General features: G+C 43.9%; 1 protein-coding gene across 1 annotated transcript in view; it reads left to right on the forward strand.

The window, feature by feature from the left end:
- Positions 1–11,142, forward strand: part of Gfra3 (GDNF family receptor alpha 3) — a 24,369-nt gene extending 13,227 nt beyond the window's left edge. Inside the window, exons 3-7 of the mRNA XM_013020313.1 lie at positions 2,104–2,416; positions 8,496–8,599; positions 9,195–9,329; positions 9,713–9,801; positions 10,514–11,142. Coding sequence (XP_012875767.1) covers positions 2,104–2,416; positions 8,496–8,599; positions 9,195–9,329; positions 9,713–9,801; positions 10,514–10,603 — 731 coding nt within the window. The 3' untranslated portion in view covers positions 10,604–11,142. The remainder of the gene's footprint in view (positions 1–2,103; positions 2,417–8,495; positions 8,600–9,194; positions 9,330–9,712; positions 9,802–10,513) is intronic.
- The last annotated feature ends 8,306 nt before the right edge of the window (positions 11,143–19,448 follow it).

The raw sequence follows: 19,448 nt of genomic DNA on the forward strand, positions 1-19,448 counted from the left end.
TCTTTTGCTCAAGGCTAGCACTCTACCACTTGAGCCACAGCACCACTTCTGGCTTTTTATGTTTATGTGGTACTCAGGAATCGAACCCAGGACTTCATGCACTCTAAGCACTAAGCCACATTCCCAGCCCTGTTTTGTTTCGCTTTGTTTTTACCAGTCCTGGGGCTTGAACTTAGGTCCTGGGAACTGTCCCTGAGCTTCTTCAGCTCTAGGAGAGCATTCCACCACTTGAACCACAGCTCTATTTCTGGCTTTTTTGGAATAGTTTATTGGATATAAGAGTCTTACAGGTTTTCCTGCCTGAATGGCTTAGAACAGCGATCCTCAGATCTCAGCCTCCTAAGTAGTTAGGATTACAGGCATGAGCCACTGGCACCTAGAATAATACCACTACTACTACTACTAGTTATTATCATTATCATTATTATTGTTGGTTGTAAGGCTGAACTTGGGGTCTGGGCACTAAGCTTTTTTGCTCAAAGCTAGCACTCTACCACACGATCCACAATGCTACTTCTGGTTTTCTGGTGGTTAATTGAAGATGAAAGTCTCATGGACTTTCCTGCCCAGGCTGGCTTTGAAATTTGATACTCAGATCTCAGCTTCCTGAGTGGCTCAAATTGCAGGCATGAACCACCAGCACCTTGCCAGAATTAGATTTGGGGGGGGGAGGGGAGGGTCCGGTTGTAGGGCCTGAACTCTGGGCCTGGGCTCTGTCCCTCAGCTCTGCAGCTCAAGGCTAGTGTTCTACCACTTGAGCCACAGCGCCACTTCCAGCTTTTTTCTTTTTTCTTATGTGGTGCTGAGGAATCGAACCCAGGACCTCATGCATGCAAGGCAAGCACTCTACCACTGAGTCATCTTCCTAGCCCCAGAATTCAAATTTTTAAGTGAGCTTTATTGTATAGTCAATTCTGAGGAAAACCCAAAGAGATTTTTATATCATATCTTTTGTTATAAAGAATTGTTTCCACTTACTTGATTTTTCTGGCTACTGATATATTATGATAATAGAAATATCACCAGAGTATTGGAGATACAGTGTGCTTAGAACATGCATGATACACTAGGTTTGATCCCCAGCACCCACTCCCCAAAAGGAAATATCACCCCAGTTTCCCAAGACTGAGTTTGAGAAACTTTTATTCATGCATAGATCAGAATAGACAGATTCAAACCACACCTAAATAGAATCTGATTTCATCTGTTTTAATCAATTTGGAAAGTGCTATTGAAGGTTAAAGGCTTCAGGGTTATGATTTCCATCATCAGATTTCACAGCACATCATTGAGTAAAGACTTTTGGTTATCTGGGCACTGATAACTAATTGCCTATAATCATAGCTACTAAAGGGGCTGAGATCTAGGATCAGGGTTTGAAGGCAACCTGGGAAGAAAACTAAACTTTATTTCTAAGTAACCAGCAAAAAAGCTAGACTAGAGATATAGCTCAAGTGATAAGAGCACTAGCCATGTCTGAGAAAGTTGAGCAAGTTACAAGTCCCTGAGTTTATACCTTGGTACTAGCACACACACGCCAACAAATTTATTATTTTTTTTATTTTTTGCTTTTTGAGTTTTCTGACTGGACTCAGATACTTAAGTGTTAGATGCACATAGAAGATAATGATGATGATAGTGGTGGTGATGATAATAAGGACAGCAGCAACAATGATGGGTTTTATCTGAAATGAATATCAGGACAGGGCTGGGAAGGTGGCTCCCTTGCCTTGCATGCCTGAGGCCCTGGGTTCCATTCCTCAGTACCACATAAACAAAAAGAAAAAAGCCAGAAGTGGTGCTGTGTCTCAAGTAGTAGAGCGCTAGCCTTGAGCTGAAGAGCTGAGGGACAGCGCCCAGGCCCAGAGTTCAGGCCCCACGACCGGACCCAGGAAAAAAAAATGAATATCAGGATAGAGAAGATGTTCCAGAACCAGACATAGTTGGTGGGTAGGGGGAAAGCCCTGAATCAGAAGTATCTGCATTCAGGACAATCCTCCCTTGCCTGATATCTTAATACTTCCTTGTGAAATCAGAGGAGAACTGAGCTACAGATATGCAGAGAGGACTTGACTTGGTAACCTGGTGCCCCTTTCCCCACAGACTCCGATCTCTGCCTCAAGTTCACTACTCTGTGTATTCTTAATGACAAGTGTGACCGGCTGCGCAAGGCCTATGGGATGGCATGCTCTGGACCCCACTGCCAGCGCCACATCTGTCTAGCACAGCTGCGCAACTTCTTCGAGAAAGCTGCAGAGTCCCATGCGCAGGGCCTGCTGCTGTGCCCTTGTGCACCAACTGACAAGAGCTGTGGGGAACGCAGGCGCAACACCATTGCCCCCAGCTGCGCCCTGCCATCAGAGCCCCCCAACTGCCTGGAACTGCAGAGCCGCTGCCTCACTGATGCACTGTGCAGGTGCCAGGTGTGGGCTGGTAGGGTGGGCAGGGACGAGGCATGTGTACCTGTGTCCACCTTGCTCTGGGATGGGCCTAACTTCCCAAAGAACAGTGAATGACTGGTTGCTTTGCCTAGGGTATTTCGTGAAACTCTTCTCTTTAAAACAGTATATGGGGGGCTGGGAAGGTGGCTCAGGGCTTGCCTTACATGCATAAGACCCTGGGTTCAATTCCCCAGCACCATATAAAGCAGAAAGCAGAAAAAGCCAGAAGTGGTGCTGTGGCTCAAGTGGTAGAGTGCTAGCCTTGAGCTGAAAAGCTGAAGGACAGCACCCAGGCCCAGAGTTCATGCCCCACGACCAACCAAAACATAATAATAATAAAACAGTATATGGCCAGTGGCTCATCCCTATAATCCTAGCCACTCAGGAAGCTGAGATCTGAGGATAGTGGTTCCAAGCCATCCTGGGCAGAAAGTTCCATGCGAGTCTTATCACCAGTAAACCACCAAAAAGCCAGGTGGAACTGTTGTTTAAGTAGTGGTAGCTCACTAGCCTTGAGCACAAAGGCTCAGAGACATTAACCTAATCAGGCCCTGAGTTCAAGCTTCAGGACAAGGAAAGAAAGAAAGAAAGAGAGAAAGAAAGAAAGAAAGAAAGGAAGGAAGGAAGAAAGGAAGGAAGGAAGGAAGGAAAGAAGGAAGGAAGGAAGGAAGGAAGAAAAGGAAGGAAGCCAAGTGAGAACATGAGGCCTTGAGTTCAAACCCATATTCTAGAAAAAGGAAAAAAGGATATGTTTTTTTCTGGGCACTCTGGTATGTGCCTGTAATCCCAGCACTGAGGCAGAAGAATGCTTCATCGTAGAACTTCAAGACCATTTTGAGCAATATAGCAAGACTACTTACCTCTCTCCGGGTGTGTGTGTGTGTGTGTGTGTTGGCACAGAGCTTGAACTAGAGATTTGTGCTTGCTCACAGCTGTCCCTCCACTACTTTAGCCACACCTCCAGTTGGGTATTTTGCTGTTTCATTGAGATGGAGACTTTCAGACTTTTCTGCCTAGGTTGGCTACAAAACTTAATCCTCCAGGTGTCAACATCCTTAATAAATAAGATTATAAGTATGAGCCACTGGGGGTCTTGCCCTCCATCACTGTGAAGAAAAAAAATGTGTTTTTTTTCTTCAAGTAAAAACATTAGACAATGTTGGATATAAAAATACTTGATAAGGGCTGGGAATATGGCTTAGTGGTAGAGTTCATGAGGCCTTGGTTCGATTCCTCAGTACCATACAAACAAAAAGATAATTTAAAAATACTTGATATGCTCTGAACTAAACATAATATAGAATATTTACTTCTAGTTAGTTTTCTATCCAGACAACACTAATAGACACACTGGGGTTATGTTTGCATCTTGAGGTCTTTCATTTATGGCACATATCTTGTAAGAAATTTCCCATTCAGGCAGTAAGATAAGTCAAATGAATGTGAATCTAAAGCTGGGTTCGTGTCATCCTGAGCATATTACTTAGCCTCAAATTCCACCATTTTACCTAAGTTTCTATTTAGTTATCTGCAAAAACTGGGATAACAATGTAGATCTCATAGGATTCTGGTCATGGTTAAATTACTTATATAGCATGCTTAGCTTACTAGGGTAGAGTAAGTGCTCAATATGGTCGTACTTAATAAATGATAGTGCTTATTTTGGCATTTATTAACCTTTAAGAACTTGACTTCGATTTTCATTTTTTGCCACCTTGGGCATCAAACCCAGAGCCTCACACATGAGAGGGAAGTGCTCTACCACGAAGCTATTCCTCTAGTCCAGGAAACCTGAGATTTAGATCTGGATTTCCTGTCTTTTCAATACAAAATGCTCCCCACTCAAATGATATTTGTTGATGATAAGAATCACAACAAATGGTAGAGTGCCCAGGCCCTGAACTCAAGTCCCACAAATGACAAAAAAAAGGAGAAAAGAATAAAAATCTAACTGTAGTCTCAAACAAAAAGAGACTTAACTTTTTGTGTGTGTGTGTTAGTCATGGGGCTTGAACTCTGGGCTTGGGTGTTGTCCCTCAGCTGTTCAGCTCAAAGCAACCACTCTACCACTTGAGCCACAGCGCCACTTCTGATTTTCTAGTGGTTTATTGGAGATAAGAGTCTCATGGGCTTTCCTGCCCGGGCTGGCTTTGAACCAGATCTCAGCCTCCTGAGTAGCTAAGATTACAGGTTTGAGCCACTGGTGCCCTGCTCAAGAGACTAAACTTTTTTTTTTGGTCGGTCGTGGGGCCTAAACTCGGCCTGGGCTCTGTCCCTCAGCTCTTCAGCTCAAAGCTAGCACTCTACCACTTGAGCCACAGTGTCACTTCTGGCTTTTTCTGCTTATGTGGTACTGAGGAATTGAGCCCAGGGCCTCATGCATGCAAGGCAAGCACTCTACCACTGAGCCACCTTCCCAGCCTAAGAGACTAAACTTTTAAGGGCTGGGATATAGCTAAGTGGCAAAGTGTTTGTCTTAGCAAGTGCAACATCCTGAGTTTGATCCCTAGTACCAAAAAAAGAAAATGGAAGGAAAGAAGGAAGGGAGAAAGGAAAGAAGGGAGGGAGGGAGGGAGGGAGGGAAGGGAGGAAGGAATCACACCAACTTTGTTTTTTAACTTGATTCTACTGCTACTTATTTTTGACTTTGAGCAAGTTAACCTCTTTGACTAGTACTCTCCTCATCTGTAAGTGTCACTTAATCAGAGCTCTTTATAATCATAATATTAACACTTATTGAGTACTTCCTATTAGGTACTGTTTTAAGTACTTACAGTATATATATTAACTCATCTCAACCATGCAAGAATTCTGTAAGATAGATGATATTATATATATATTATATATAATACATTTTATATAATATATAATATATATCTAATTACTTTCAATTTATAAATGAAGAAAGCACAGCAGAAAGAGGTTGAATAACTTTCCCCAAGTCCATGAGCTAGTCAGTTTGTTAGGTTAGGTTAGGTTTGGAATGCAGGGGTCTGGCTTAGTCTATGCTCTTAACCATTCTGCTGTACTTTCTAGTTATTGCTATTACTGAACAAGTTCTGATATAGATAACTAAGATAACACTGCCTTCAAGGAATTCCTAGTTGAGTGAGGGTGATAGAGAAAAACCATTAACCTAATCAAGGAAAAATAAAATGAAAATTGCAAAAATATATATAGACAACATACCCCTAATTCCATCACCTAAAAGGAAACTGGCTTCACCTATTATAGAATGAAATAGTTAACATAATAATATCCAACATTTGGGGCTAGGAAGTTGGCTCAGTGGTAGAGTGCTTGCCTCGTGTGCATGAGGCCCTGGGTTCGATTCCTCAGTACTACATAAGCAGAAAAAGCTAGAAGTGGCACTATGGCTCAAGTGGTAGGGTGCTAGCCTTGAGCTAAAGAGCTAAGGGACAGGACAGTGCCAAGGCCCAGAGGTCAGGCCCCACAACTGACCAAAAAAAACACCAGAAAAAAAAATCCAACATTTGTTGAATACTTATAGGTGCCAGGCATTATGATGAACACTCTAAATTCATTCTCTGATTTTTATCTTCACAAAAGTCTACCAAGTCAGTCTGTTACCCTTCCTATTTTACAGTCAAGGAAACAGGTGATTATGTGCCCACATTCAGAGTGATAGTGCTCTGAGCTGGGATAGAGGCAGGCTTCCTGAGGAGGAAGCCCTGGACGCAAGGCCTTGCATGCAGAGTTGTCAAGTAGATGGACATGTTGAGCTGAAGGGCAGTAAAGGTGAAGGCCAGACCCTCAATGAGGATTCTTAAAGTTGAAATTACTTTTTGTCCATGTGTATGTGCCAGTACTGGCACGTTATCTCAGGGCCTGGATGTTGTCCCTGAGCTTTTGTGTTCAAGGCTAGCATTCTACCTCTTGAGCCACAACTCCACTTCTAGCTTTTTTTTTGTTGGTCATGGGGCTTGAACTCTGGGCTTGGGAGCTGTCCCTGTGCTCTTCAGCTCAAGGAGAGTGCTCTACCGCTTGAGCCACAGCGCCACTTCTGGTTTTCTAGTGGGTTATTGAAGATAAGAGTCCCACGGACTTTCCTGCCTGGGCTGGCTTTGAACCGAGATCCTCAGATCTCAGCCTCCTGAGTAGCTAGGATTACAGGCGTGAGCCACCAACGCCCGGCTCACTTCTGGCTTTTTGGTAGTTAATTGGAAATAAAAGTCTTGGGGCTGGCGCCATGGCTCATGTCTGTAATCCTACCTACTCAGGAGGCTGAAATTTCAGGATCTCAGTTTGGAGCCAGCCCTGGCAGAAAAGTCCATGAGACTCTTATCTCCAATCAACCACTAGGAAAAAGAAAGAAGTGGCACTGTGGCTCACGTGGTAGAGCACTAACTAGCCGTGAGCACAAAGAGGCTTGGGGACAGTGCCTAGGCCCTAAGTTCAAACCCCAGGACCAGCAAAAAAAAAAAGAGTCTTGGGGATCTTTCCTGCCCTGGCTAACTTTGAATTTTGATTCTCAGATCATGGTGGCATGGGCCACCATTGCTGAGCTACTTATCATCATCATCATCATCATCATCATCATCATCCACATTAGGCTGAGCACTGCTTGTCCATACCTTAAATCCCAGTTATTTAGGAGGCTGAGATCTGAGGATCAAGCTTCAAAGCCAGGCAGGGTAGAAAAGCTCAACAAACTCTTATCTCTAATTAACCAGCAAAATATCAGACTGGAGGCATAGCTCAAGTGGTAAAGCATCAGCCAAATAAATATGAGGCCCTGAGTTTAAGACCTAACATGCCTACACACACATATACTCTCTCTCTTTCTCTTTCTTTCTCTCTTTCTCTCTTTCTTTCTTTCTCTCTCTCTCTCTCTCTCTCTCTTACAAACACACACACACACACACACACACACACAGGAAGAAGAAGAAGAAAAACAGAAAACTCTATTTGAGAAGTTGGGGTAGAGGGTGCCAACAGGAAGGTGAAAGGCGAATGAAAAGGGTGAATGAAAGCCACTGGTGGCTCACTCATGTAATCCTAGCTACTGGAAGTTCAAAGTCATCCCAGGTGGAAAGTCTATGAATCTCTTATCTCTAATTAACCACAAAAAGCTAGAAGTGGAGGTGTGGCTCACATGGTAGAGCACCAGTCTTGAGTGAAAGCTAAGAGACATTGCCCAGGCCCTGAGTTTCAAGCCCCAGTACTGGTACCAGGGGAAAAAAAAAGATGACAGGGCTGAGAATGTGGCTTAGTGATAGAATCTTGCCTAGCATGGATGAAGCCCTGCGTTCGATTCCCCAGTGTCCTATAAACATCAAAGGCTGGAAGTGGCACTGTAGCTCAAGTGGTAGAGTGCTAGCCTTGAGCAAAAGAAACTCAGGGACAGTGCCCAGGCCCTGAGTTCAAGCTCCAGGACTGATAAAAAGAAAAAAGAAAGAAAGAAAAAAAAGATGAATATGGTTCAAAGTCATTTATTTGCATGTATGAAAATAGAATAATAAAATTTGTTAAAATTGTTTTAGGAAATGTGTGAGAGGTAATGGAGACTGAGTTTCATTGGATATATTGAATGCATGTATGAAGATGTTAAAATGATCCCTCCCTTGTACAAGTAATGAACACTAATGAAACAATGAAAAAAATTATTATTATTATTTGTCAGTCCTTGTACAAGTAATGAACACTAATGAAACAATGAAAAAAATTATTATTATTATTTGTCAGTCCTGGGGCTTGAACTCAGGGCCCGGGCACTGTCCTTGGGCTTCTTTTGCTCAAGGCTAGCACTCTACCACTTGAGCCACAGCACCACTACTGGCCTTTTCTGTTTATGTGGTACTGAGGAATTGGAACCCAGGGCTTCATGCATGCTAGGCAAGCACTCAACCACTAGGCCACATTCCCAGAGCGCCACCCCCACCCCCCACCCCCGCCCAAATTATTATCATACATTAGTTACTTTATATGGGTTAGATACATTGTGATATTTTTATACCAACCTCAACTCCTCTATCATTCTCCCTATCTCTCCCTCCTACCTTCTTTTTAAAAAATTAAATTTCTCTTCTTCAGATCACGCCTGATGGATTTCCAGACCCATTGTCATCCTTTGGACATTCTAGGGACTTGTGCAACGGAGCAGTCCAGATGTCTGCGAGCCTACTTGGGGCTCATTGGTGAGGCTGGGGCATGTGTAGGGAACTCATAGATTGATCAGCCCTGAGGATGAGAATGCTCTGGAGAGAACCCAGGCTGGTGTGGTCCTAGATGGGTAGAAGAAATAGAGCTGGGGCCAGACATGGTAGTTCACCCCTGTAGTGGCAGAAAGATCATAGTCAGAGATCGGTAAAAAAAAAAAAGAAAGAAAAGGAAAGGAAAGCCAAGCACTGGTGGCTCATGCCTGTAATCCTAGCTACTCAGGAGGCTGAGATCTGAGGATTGAGGTTCAAAGCCAGCCCAGGCAGAAAAGTCTGTGAGACTCTTATCTCCAATAAACAGCTCAGAAAACCGGAAGTGGTGCTGTGGCTCAAGCAGTAGACCACTCGCCTTGAGCTGAAGAGCTGAGGGACAGCGCCCAGACCCAGAATTCAAGCCCCATGACCGACCCCCCCCCCAAAAAAAAGATTGGGGAGTATGGCTCAAGCGCTTGTCTAGCAAGTGCTAAGTCTTGAGTTCAAATCTTGGTACTGCAGTACACACACAAAGAAAAACTGGGCGCTAAATCTAGGATTAATCTAGGCCCTAACTACTACATTCCCTCTTTACCTCCAGGCACCACCATGACCCCCAACTTTATCAGCAACTTCAACACTAGTGTAGCCTTAAGCTGTACTTGCCGAGGCAGTGGCAACCTGCAGGAAGAGTGTGAACAGCTGGAAAGGTCCTTCTCCCACAATTCCTGCCTTCGTGAGTGTGTTCTCCCTGCTCCTAGCCCCGGTGGCCAGGTCAGCTGGAGCCTGGCCGGGGAGAAGGAGGGGGTGGTTATGGGAAAGGAAGGGGAAGGGTCAATTGTACTGTCCATCTCCACCAACACAGCAGCCCTCTTCTCCATCCCTTATACCAGGGCTTTCTCTTTTCATACTTTTTGAATGATTCCCCTACCCTCACTGCCTGTGTGAGCCCCAGGGACATCTCCAGCCCAAGGGGCACACAGAGACAATATCTCATGCCCACTTTGCACACACTTGCTCCCTTAAATCTTAGGGCCCCATGCCATTCCCTTTCCTACCTTGGGAGTCTGCAAAATCTGCCACCATACCTTTCCCATCTGACTTCTCTCCTCTGCTCAGGGAAAGCCATTGCGACTAAGATGCATTTTCATAGCCAGCTGTTCTCCCAGGACTGGGCACCTCCTACCTTTTCTGTGGTGCAGTACCAGGTAGGACCTTCGTTATTGCAACCTTCAAAATAAGTTTTTTATTGTGAAAATACTGTACAGAGGGGTTACAATCACATGAGCAAGGTAATGAGTACTTTTCTTATCAAGCATTGTTGCCTCCTCCTACCATCCCTTCCTCCCATCTCCACAACTACATTCACCACCACCCCAACACACACCTAAATTGTAAAGTTCGTTTTTTGACATAGCATCTTGTACATCTCATTGTTGCAATGGGCCCCCCTGTATCCCTATTTAAGCAATTTGTTTTTTCCTTTCCGCTCCCCAAATTATACCAACATCAAATACAGTGAAAACAAGGGTTATACCGTGGGGGAGGGAGGAGGGTTGGCTTTCTGTTGCCACACATTTTTGTTGTTTTTTTTTTTTTTTGTCGGTCGTGGGGCTTGAACTCTGGGCCTGGGCGCTGTCCCTCAGCTCTTCAGCTCAAGGCGAGCGCTCTACCACTTGAGCTACAGCGCCACTTCCGGTTTTCTGGTGGTTTATTGGAGATAGGAGTCTCACGGTCTCTCCTGCCCGGGCTGGCTTTGAACCGAGATCCTCAGATCTCAGCCTCCTGAGTAGCTAGGATTACAGGCGTGAGCCACCAGCGCCCGGCTGTTGCCACACATTTTATAGTCCTCTAGTGGACACTGAGGGGAAGAGGGTGAAGATGGTTCCCTGAACTCAGTCTATTCCATTTCTTCCACAGATGGAAAACCTTGCTCTGAGGACACAGGCCAGGGTGCCCTGGCTTTTCTCCTGCACACTTACCCTGGTTCTGCTTCAGAGCCTTTGGTAGCTGGACTTTCTTGAGGTCCTTCTTCCTCTCCACCCCATCCAGTCTGACCTGCAGCCTGTGAGGGGTGAGAAAAGGACAGCCTCCAGAGAGAGGTACAGTGTACAGCCCGTTACCCCTGACTTCCCCTTGGCGACTGCAATTGGATCAAATGACACCACAGTAGAAGCCAGAGGCTACGGCTTTCCGATCCTGATTGGCCAGTTTGAATTTGCTCTTTCTTTACTCTGCTTTTGACTCAGGCTGCCCCTTCTTGGTGACCACATTTTAGCCATATCTTCTAGTGGTGACCAGCTCTCTCTTGATCCGTTCTTCCTTTCCACTAGTATCATTTAGAGTCTAAAAAACCAGCCTATTGCATTCTCCAGATAGGCAGAGCTAGATGTAATGGGAAAGACTATAAAGACATTCCCTTTGTGAAGAAAGCTGGGGCAAGAATCCTGCTCCACTCATCTAGTCCTCTGAATAAAGATAAAAAGGAGCCTGTTGCCTGCAGTCCTCTGCCCTGGGGTCCTGGGGAATAAGTGGACATAAAAAGTTGAAGCCTTTGGGCCTTGCTTTATTCTTCCTACTGTCCTCAAGTCCCCCTGTCTTCTTGGATCATGATTAAAGATTTTGACCTAAAACTTTTTTTTGTGTGTGTGTGTGTTCCTGAGATAGAGTTGGAGGGAAAAAATGAGCTGTTGATCTGGTATCCATTCCAACACTAGCTATTTCTGGGATCCTTCCTAGGATCTACCACAACAGTCAAAAAGGAGCCCTTTTTGTCGACCACAACATTTATTGAGCACCTACTGATGTTACTGATCTGATTGTAATGGGGTCAGAGGAAGGCAGAGGCTTGTCCTCAGTCTCAGGGAATTTAATCCTCTTGAAACAAGGATAAACTTACTTATGCAATGTAGTATGAAGAATGTCTTTATAGAGCTGTGTTTGTTCACTGATTCACTCCTTCAGTAAGCATCTGATGAGTGCTGACTCTGCAAGACACTGTTGGTTGAAGGGGATTCTGAAGTAATAAGACTCAGATCCTGTTCTCACACCTTTCACATGCCAGAGCAGGAAACAAGACAAAAACAATGTAGTATGATAAATGCTATACAATAATTATAAGAGTAACTCATTCATGGAGCCCCTAGAGGCAAAGATTACTACTTGAGAGTACTATTTGAAAGTATATTCATTAACTCATTTAATCTTCCAGCACTTGACTTTGTCAGCAAAGAGCTGTATGACATTGGGTTCTCTAAGCTTTACTAGTCACATGTGCAACACACAAAGCATAGAGCCCATCTCATAAAGAGTAAGGTAAAGCTGGGAGTTGGTGGCTCATACCTGTAATCTTAACTTTTTAGAAGGCTGAGATCTGAGAATCACGATTCAAAGCTACCTGAACAAGAGAGTCTGTGAGACTCTTATCTCCAATTATCCACCAGGAAACTGGAAGTGGAGCTGTGGCTCAAGTGGTAGAGCACTACCTTTGAGCAAAAGAGCTCAGGGACAGTGCCCAGGCCCTTAGTTCATGCCCCACAACTGGCAAAAAAAAAAAAAAAGAATAAGAATGAAGTAAGCTAAGTCAGGAACAGGGGGCTCACATCTATAATCTTAGCTATTCAAGAAATTGAGAGAAAAAGGCAGGCAGAAAAGTTTATTAGACTTCATTTCCAATGCAGCCCACAAAAAGCAGTACTAAAGGTATGACTCAAGTGGTAGAGTACCAGCTGAGCAAGCTTGAGGCCCTGAGTTCAAACCTCAATAACTGCCCCCCAAAATAGGTAAGTTATGTAAAAGCATTGTGCCTAGGAAGAATTGTGCCTAGGAAATTATGTTATGTGATTTTTTTCTTTTTTCTTTTTCTTTTTTTTTTGGTCAGTTGTAGGGCTTGAACTCTGGGCCTGGGCGCTGTCCCTCAGCTCTTCAGCTCAAGGCTAGCGCTCTACCACTTGAGCTACAGTGCCACTTCCTGTTATGTGATTTTTAGAGATGATCTGAAAAAGATGGGCAATTCTAAAGAATTAAAAAATTAAATTAAAACATCTTTAATTTCCCATTCTTAAACTACCAGACTAGGAAGTAGCATCAGGAACAGCAACAGCGCTGTGCTGCTTTGCTTAGCTGCTTGCCAGTTTCTTCAATGGCATCCTGCCTGGCTAAGAAAGTCCATGAAAGTGTTACCTCCAGCTAACCACTCCCCAAAATCCAGAAATGGGTATGTAGGTCAAGTGGCAGAACATTAGTCTTGAGCAGAAGCCAAGCAAAAGTATAAAGCCCCGAGTTAAAGTCCCTGTGCCCACCCCCTCCACACACACACACACACACACACACACACAGCCCAGGGGGCTACATTTGGTGATAGCCTTGCTGGCACAGCCCCAAGATAGTGCAGGAGATCATATAAGAAGCACATATGTATATCTTCTGATTTCTCTATTATGATTATGATTATTATTATTAAGAATAATTTCTTGGATGGGGCTGGGAAGGTGACTGAGTGGGAGAGTGCTTGCCTTGCATGCACGAGGCCTGGGTTTAATTCCTCAGCACCACATAAGCAAAAAGAAAAAAGCCGGAAGTGGCGCTGTGGCTCAAGTGGTAGAGCGCTAGCCTTGAGCTGAAGAGCTGAGGGACAGTGCCCAGGCCCAGAGTTCAGGCCCCATACCGGACCCAAAAAAAAAAAATCAAGAATAATTTCTTGGATTGTTTTCTGCTTAGGCTGTTTGAACCTTGATCCTCATAACTCAGTTGTTAGGATTACAGGTGTGAGCCACCAATGCCAGCTTGGTCTCTCTCTCTCTCTCTTTTTTTTTGGGGGGGGGTGGTCTGGTCGTGGGGCCTGAACTCTGGGCCTGGGTGCTGTCCCTCAGCTCTTCAGTTCAAGGCTAGTGCTCTACCACTTGAGCCACAGCGCCACTTCTGGCTTTTTTTTTTCTTTTTGCTTATGTGGTGCTGAGGAATCGAACCCAGGGCCTCATGCATGCAAGGCAAGTGCTCTACCACTGAGCCACCTTCCCAGCCCCATTGGTCTCTCTCTTATAAAGCCACCAGTATATTCAATCATGAGAGCTCTATCTTGACAGCCTTATCCTAACGCCTTCCAAAAGTCTCACTTCTAAACACCAAAGTTGGATTAAGTTTCTAACTTCTTAATACCACTGAGTAAAAACTGAATTCCAATTTAGTTCCTGGGAAGATATACCATACTCAAACCATAGCACCTCCCCCTCTTATTTAATTTTTTTTTCTGGCAGTACTGGGTTTTTGAACTCAGGACCTTGCACTTGTAAGACAAACATTCTACTCCTTGAGTGCCTTTTTAGTTATCCCTGCCCCCTCCATTTCACATTTTCCCCAGGGATCTGCCTTAGGCTATAACAGCCTCCTACCTATAACTCCCTCGTAGCTGGGGTTAGACATGTACCAGTATGCCCAACTTATCTGTTGAGTCGATCTCTCTCTGTCTCTGTCTCTCTCTGTCTCTCGCTCTCTCTCTGAAAATCATAGGCAAATTTGTTAGGAAAGGAGTTCACTTTCAATAGACTGAAAACTGTTCATCTCCAAGGTGAAAATCACCATCTCTTTTTGTAGTAGTTGACATTGAGCCATAATCCAGTCTTCACCTCCTGAGTTCTGAGTAGCTAAGATTACTGGCATGTGCCACTTTGCCCAGTCTCCCAATTTTCTTTGAGCCAAATTTTAAGGGAAATGAGGAGGAGATGGGGGTAGAATAAGAACTGCCAGAGTGGTGGGTGGAAGAGGCAAGCCTCTCCCTGTTCATTCTTATATCCCCCATAGCCTGCCCAACCCCAGGAAATGTCAGCCAAGCTGCTTCCCTGCAAACTCCAGTGGGGCACTGGGTCCACCCTCCTTCCTCCTCTCCCAGGAAGATCTTAGAGCAGCCAAAGCTTCTCCATTTGCTTGGGCTCCATTAGCCTGGGGCTGGGGGTGTGAATGCTATAGTCATTCCTTGCTAAGTGCTCGAATTAGACTAATAGGTCATTTGTGATTTTCTCTGAAGAAGGTCCAAATTCCTGGTAAACAACCAGACCACTCTCCTAATCCAGGGCCCAGAGCCAAGACCCCTACAAGGGCAGAGTGGCTGGACTGAAGCTTTTAAGGGTATCATGACTGGCTGGAACAGTTAATGCCATTAGACTAGCTTCTGTGTAACAAGGTGGGAAGGGCCACTGGCAGCAGTCAAAAGTGGAAAATGATGAATTACAATCTAGGTGTGGCAGACCTATTCAGTTACTCATTCATTCAACAAACCCTTAATAAGCTCTTGTTCTATTGAAGACCTTGAGTATATTTAGAAGAGAGATATGTCTGTGCCCATTCATTTCAGCTCAGAACTCTGCCAACTCAATCCCAAGTTCAGGTAGTTGAGATTCATGTGTCTTTAAGCTACTATTTCCTCATACACAATGAGGATGTCAATAGATTGCCTAATTTAGGAAGTTGAAGTCTTTGTTTTGCTTTGTTTTAGTAACAAAGGATTACCAATTTAATTTCTGCAAAGGCCCAATTGGCAATATCAAATAATGTATATATCAAATTTAATAGTTTTGATTGGCAATTTTAGCTTCATATTTCTGTAAAAGCATATTAGAATTGCCTCTGTACTTGTTTTGTTCTGCATGTATATTTAACTTATATGACAGTAAAAAATACTTTAAAAAATCTACTCATGGTAAGGCTGGGAATGTGGCTTAGTGGTAGAGTGCCTGCCTGGCATGCATGAAGCCCTGGGTTTGATTCTCTAGTACCATATAAACAGAAAAGGCCGGAAATGGCAGAGGGTCAGAGACAGTGCCCAGGTCCTGAGTTAGTACTGGGGCTTGAACTCAGGTCCTCACACTGTCCCTTAGCTTTTTTGCTCTATCACTTGAGCCACAGCTCCACTTCCGGCTGGTTAATTGGAGATGAGAATCTCTTGGGTAAGAGTCAGCCTGGGCTGTTTCCCAGAGACCTTGTTCCTCAGATCTCAGCCTCCTGTGTAGCTAGGATGATAGGAGTCAGCTACTGGTACTTGACTTTTTGTTATTTTTGTTTTGTTTTGTTTATTACAGTGTTGGGAACCAAAGCACTTACAGCACTGTAAGTACTGTATCACAGGTAGACACCTATAGCCCAAAGTAAGGGTTGTTTGAGGCTGCAAAAGATACTTTACTCTTAGGGTCTTACCAAAGAGCAAGGCAAATGAAAGGGATTAGAATATGTCACCCCAAGCTGGGCATTAGTGGTGCATGCCTGTAATCCTAGCTACTCAAGAGGTTAAGATCTGAGGATGGCAGTTCAAGGCCAGCCTGGGCAGGAAAACCAGAAGTGGCTCAAAGTGGTAGAACACTAAGGGAAAAAGCACTAAGGGAAGCTGGGCGCCCGTGGCTCACGCCTGTAATCCTAGCTATTCAGGAGGCTGAGATCTGAGAATCCTGGTTCAAAGCCAGCCCGAGCAGGAAAGTCCATGAAACTCTTATCTCCAATAAACCACCAGAAAACCGGAAGTGGCGCTGTAGCTCAAGTGGTAGAGCACTTACCTTGTGCTGAAGAGCTGAGGGACAGCGCCCAGGCCCAGAGTTCAAGCCCCATGACCGACCAAAAAAAAAAAAAAAGCACTCAGGGACAGTGCCCAGGCCCTGAGTTCAAGACCCACCACAGATATATACACACACACGCACACAAAAGAGAAGAATAAAAAGAATATTTCACCTTAAATTATGCCATTTTGACAGGGATTATTTTGAGTTGAAGGAAATTGCAAATTGAATAAACAGAAATGCCAAGAATTCTGGTTCTTTTCATTGCAGGGTATACATTTCCCTTTGAGCAAGATGCTCTCCCTCTACCAGAGAGAGATTGGTATACCAAGGTACTCTTTTTTGTTTTTTGTAAGATTGGTTTTTGCTGTGTTACGCAGACTGTTCTCAAATCCTGAACTCAGGCCATCCTCTAGCCATTTGCCTTTCAAGTAGCTGAGACTATAAGTATGTATCATGACTACTGGAGAAAAGTTATACTTGTCTTCAGAAATGAGGGACTTTCATCAAAATGAGGTTGTATAAACACTGAAGTAGCACTTACCTTCCATAAATCCTTCCTACTTATTGCCTTTTTTTTTTTTTTTGGTCAGTCGTGGGGCCTGAACTCTGGGTCTAGGCACTGTCCCTCAGCTCTTCAGCTCAAAGTGAGCGCTCTACCACTTGAGCCACAGCTCTACTTCTGTTTTTCTGCTTATATGGTGCTGAGGAATCAAACCCAGGGCTTCATACATGCAAGGCAAGCGCTCTACCACTGAATTCCTTCCTAGCCCTACTTATTGTCTTTTGATATTGTCTCCTGAAGCCCAAATCCTCTTTGTTTTGTGAAAAGGATGCATAATTTCTGAAGTCAGTTTCTTTGCATTTCACACTTTTTTCTATGTATTCTTGTGTATATAAATATTAATAAATTTGTGTGCACTTTTTCCCTGTTAATGTAGTTTTCATTTGATATACAAGCCTACAGGTGCCAAACATAAGAGAATAGAAGAAAAAGTTGTTGTTTTCCCCTCCAAAAAAACCATTAAACTTTACGTTTTTTTTTTCTCCCCAACAAAAGCATTAAACTTTACTTTGGTGATAAACCCTTTATTTTCTCCTCCATACCCCACTTGACAAAGAGTTGTAGGTTTTTATCCTTTTTTTTTTTTTTTTGGGTCCGGTCGTGGGGCCTGAACTCTGGACCTGGGCGCTGTCCCTCAGCTCTTCAGCTCAAGGCTAGCGCTCTTCCACGTGAGCCACAGCGCCACTTCTGGCTTTTTTCTTTTTGCTTATGTGGTGCTGAGGAATGGAACCCAGGGCCTCATGCATGCCAGGCAAGCGCTTTACCACTGAGCCACCTTCCCAGCCCCACAGTGTTAAATTCTCTGTAATAAGTTCTGTTTCAAATATTTAGAGTAAGGCCATTTTCCTGACTAAAACAACCCTTAACTGTAATTTTTTGTCTTTTCTTTCTTTCTCTCTCTCTCTTTCTTTCTTTTTTTGGTACTGGGTTTGAACCCAGGATGTTGCACTTGCTAGGCAAATGCTTTGCCACTGAGCTACATCCCAGCCCTTTAAGTTTCTTATAGATGATAGTGGGTCAAAGCTATAAGGGAATGTTTACTATTTAACTGCTCCTTCCAGAGCTCTTCCCAAATATTATCTGTGAGAGAAAATAATTTTAAGCATAATAACATTTCTGTACAGGACTTATTCATAATTAACTATTATGTTTTAAAAATTCTGCTTCTGGAAGTGGTGTTATGGCTCAAGGTAGTCTAGCAGCAGCCTTAAGTGCAAAAGCTCAGAGACGGTGCCTAAACCCAGAGTTTAAGCCCCACTACCACCATCACCACCACTACTACCAACAGCAAAAACAGAGCTGGGAAGGTGGCTCAGTGGTAGAGTACTTGCCTAGCATACATGAAGCCCTGGGTTTGATTCCCCAGTACCACATAAACAGAAAAGGCCAGAAATGGCGCTGTGGCTCAAGTGGTAGAGTGCTACCCTTGGGCAAAAGAAGCTCAGGGACAGTGCCCAGGCCCAGAGTTCAGTCCCAGGAATAAAACTAAAAAACAAAAACAAAGTTCTGTTTCTGTACCTAAAATATTGTTTACACCTGTAAACATAGGAAGTAGTAGCATCTACTTGGTAGAATTGTGAATATTGAATATGCTAATATATGCAATATGTTAGACACTTGCATGTAGTAGATGTTCAATGATAGGTCCTCTGACTTCTTTATAGGTAATCCTGGAATGAACAGGACAGCAGCTGTGTCTTTCATTCCCTAGTATTCTCTTTATCACATTGTAGATTCATCTTGCCCATTGAACCAGTGAATGTAAAGTTGCAATTAGATGGCTGATTGGCAGCTACAATACACAGAAGATGTGTGCAATGAACATTAGATCTGACTGAATGCTTCCAAGCCAATTGGGCCACCTTCAGAGAATTGGCTGGAAATGAACAAGAGTGTGAGTTGCTTTTGACACATGCATTCAGGGCCCAGTTTGAGTGAAGATGTTGGTTCAACAATCCCAAGGGCAATTTTCTTCTCATTGAATTACAACTTTTGATCTTAATGAAAAAGAAGCCAAGTATAAAAGAAGTCATTTTTCTCCCTGGACCAGAAAACCTTGTTGTGCTTTTCTTTCTAAACTTAAGCATATCAATTTCTTTTCATTTCTTCTTCTTCCCCTGTTGCTGCCGCCACCGCCACCACCACCACCACCACCTCCTCCTCCTCCTCCTCCTCCTCTTTGTTAGCTGGTCCATGGGGCTTGAACTCAGGGCCTGGGCACTGTCCCTGAGCTCTTTTTGCTCAAGGCTTGTGCTTTACCACTTTAAGTCATAGCACTGCTTTCAGTTTTCTGGTGGTTAATTGGAAATAAGAGTCTCAGGGACTTTCCTGCCCTGGCTGGCTTTGAACCAGGATTCTCAGATCTCAGCCTCCTGAATAGCTAGGATTATAGGTATGAGCCACCAGTGACTGGCTCTTTTGTTTTTCTTTTTCAAATGGTTGTAAAGCTCAGTGGTAGAGTGCTTGCTTTGCATGCATGAGGCCGTGGGTTCGATTCCTCAGCACCACATAAACAGAAAAAGCCAGAAGTGGCACTGTGGCTCACGTGGTAGAGCTCTAGCCTTGAGCTAAAGAGCTGAGGGACAGTGCCCAGGCCCAGAGTTCAGGCCCCATGACAAAAATAAAAATAAAAAAATAAATTTAATGAGAAAGGGAAACAAAGGAGGAGGCTACAATGCTTGATAAGAAATGTACTCATTATCTTGCCCATGTAATTGTAACCCCTCTGTACAGTATTTTCACAATTAAA

This window comes from Dipodomys ordii, unplaced genomic scaffold (assembly GCF_000151885.1).
Source record: "Dipodomys ordii isolate 6190 unplaced genomic scaffold, Dord_2.0 Scaffold50, whole genome shotgun sequence".
NCBI lineage: Eukaryota > Metazoa > Chordata > Mammalia > Rodentia > Heteromyidae > Dipodomys > Dipodomys ordii.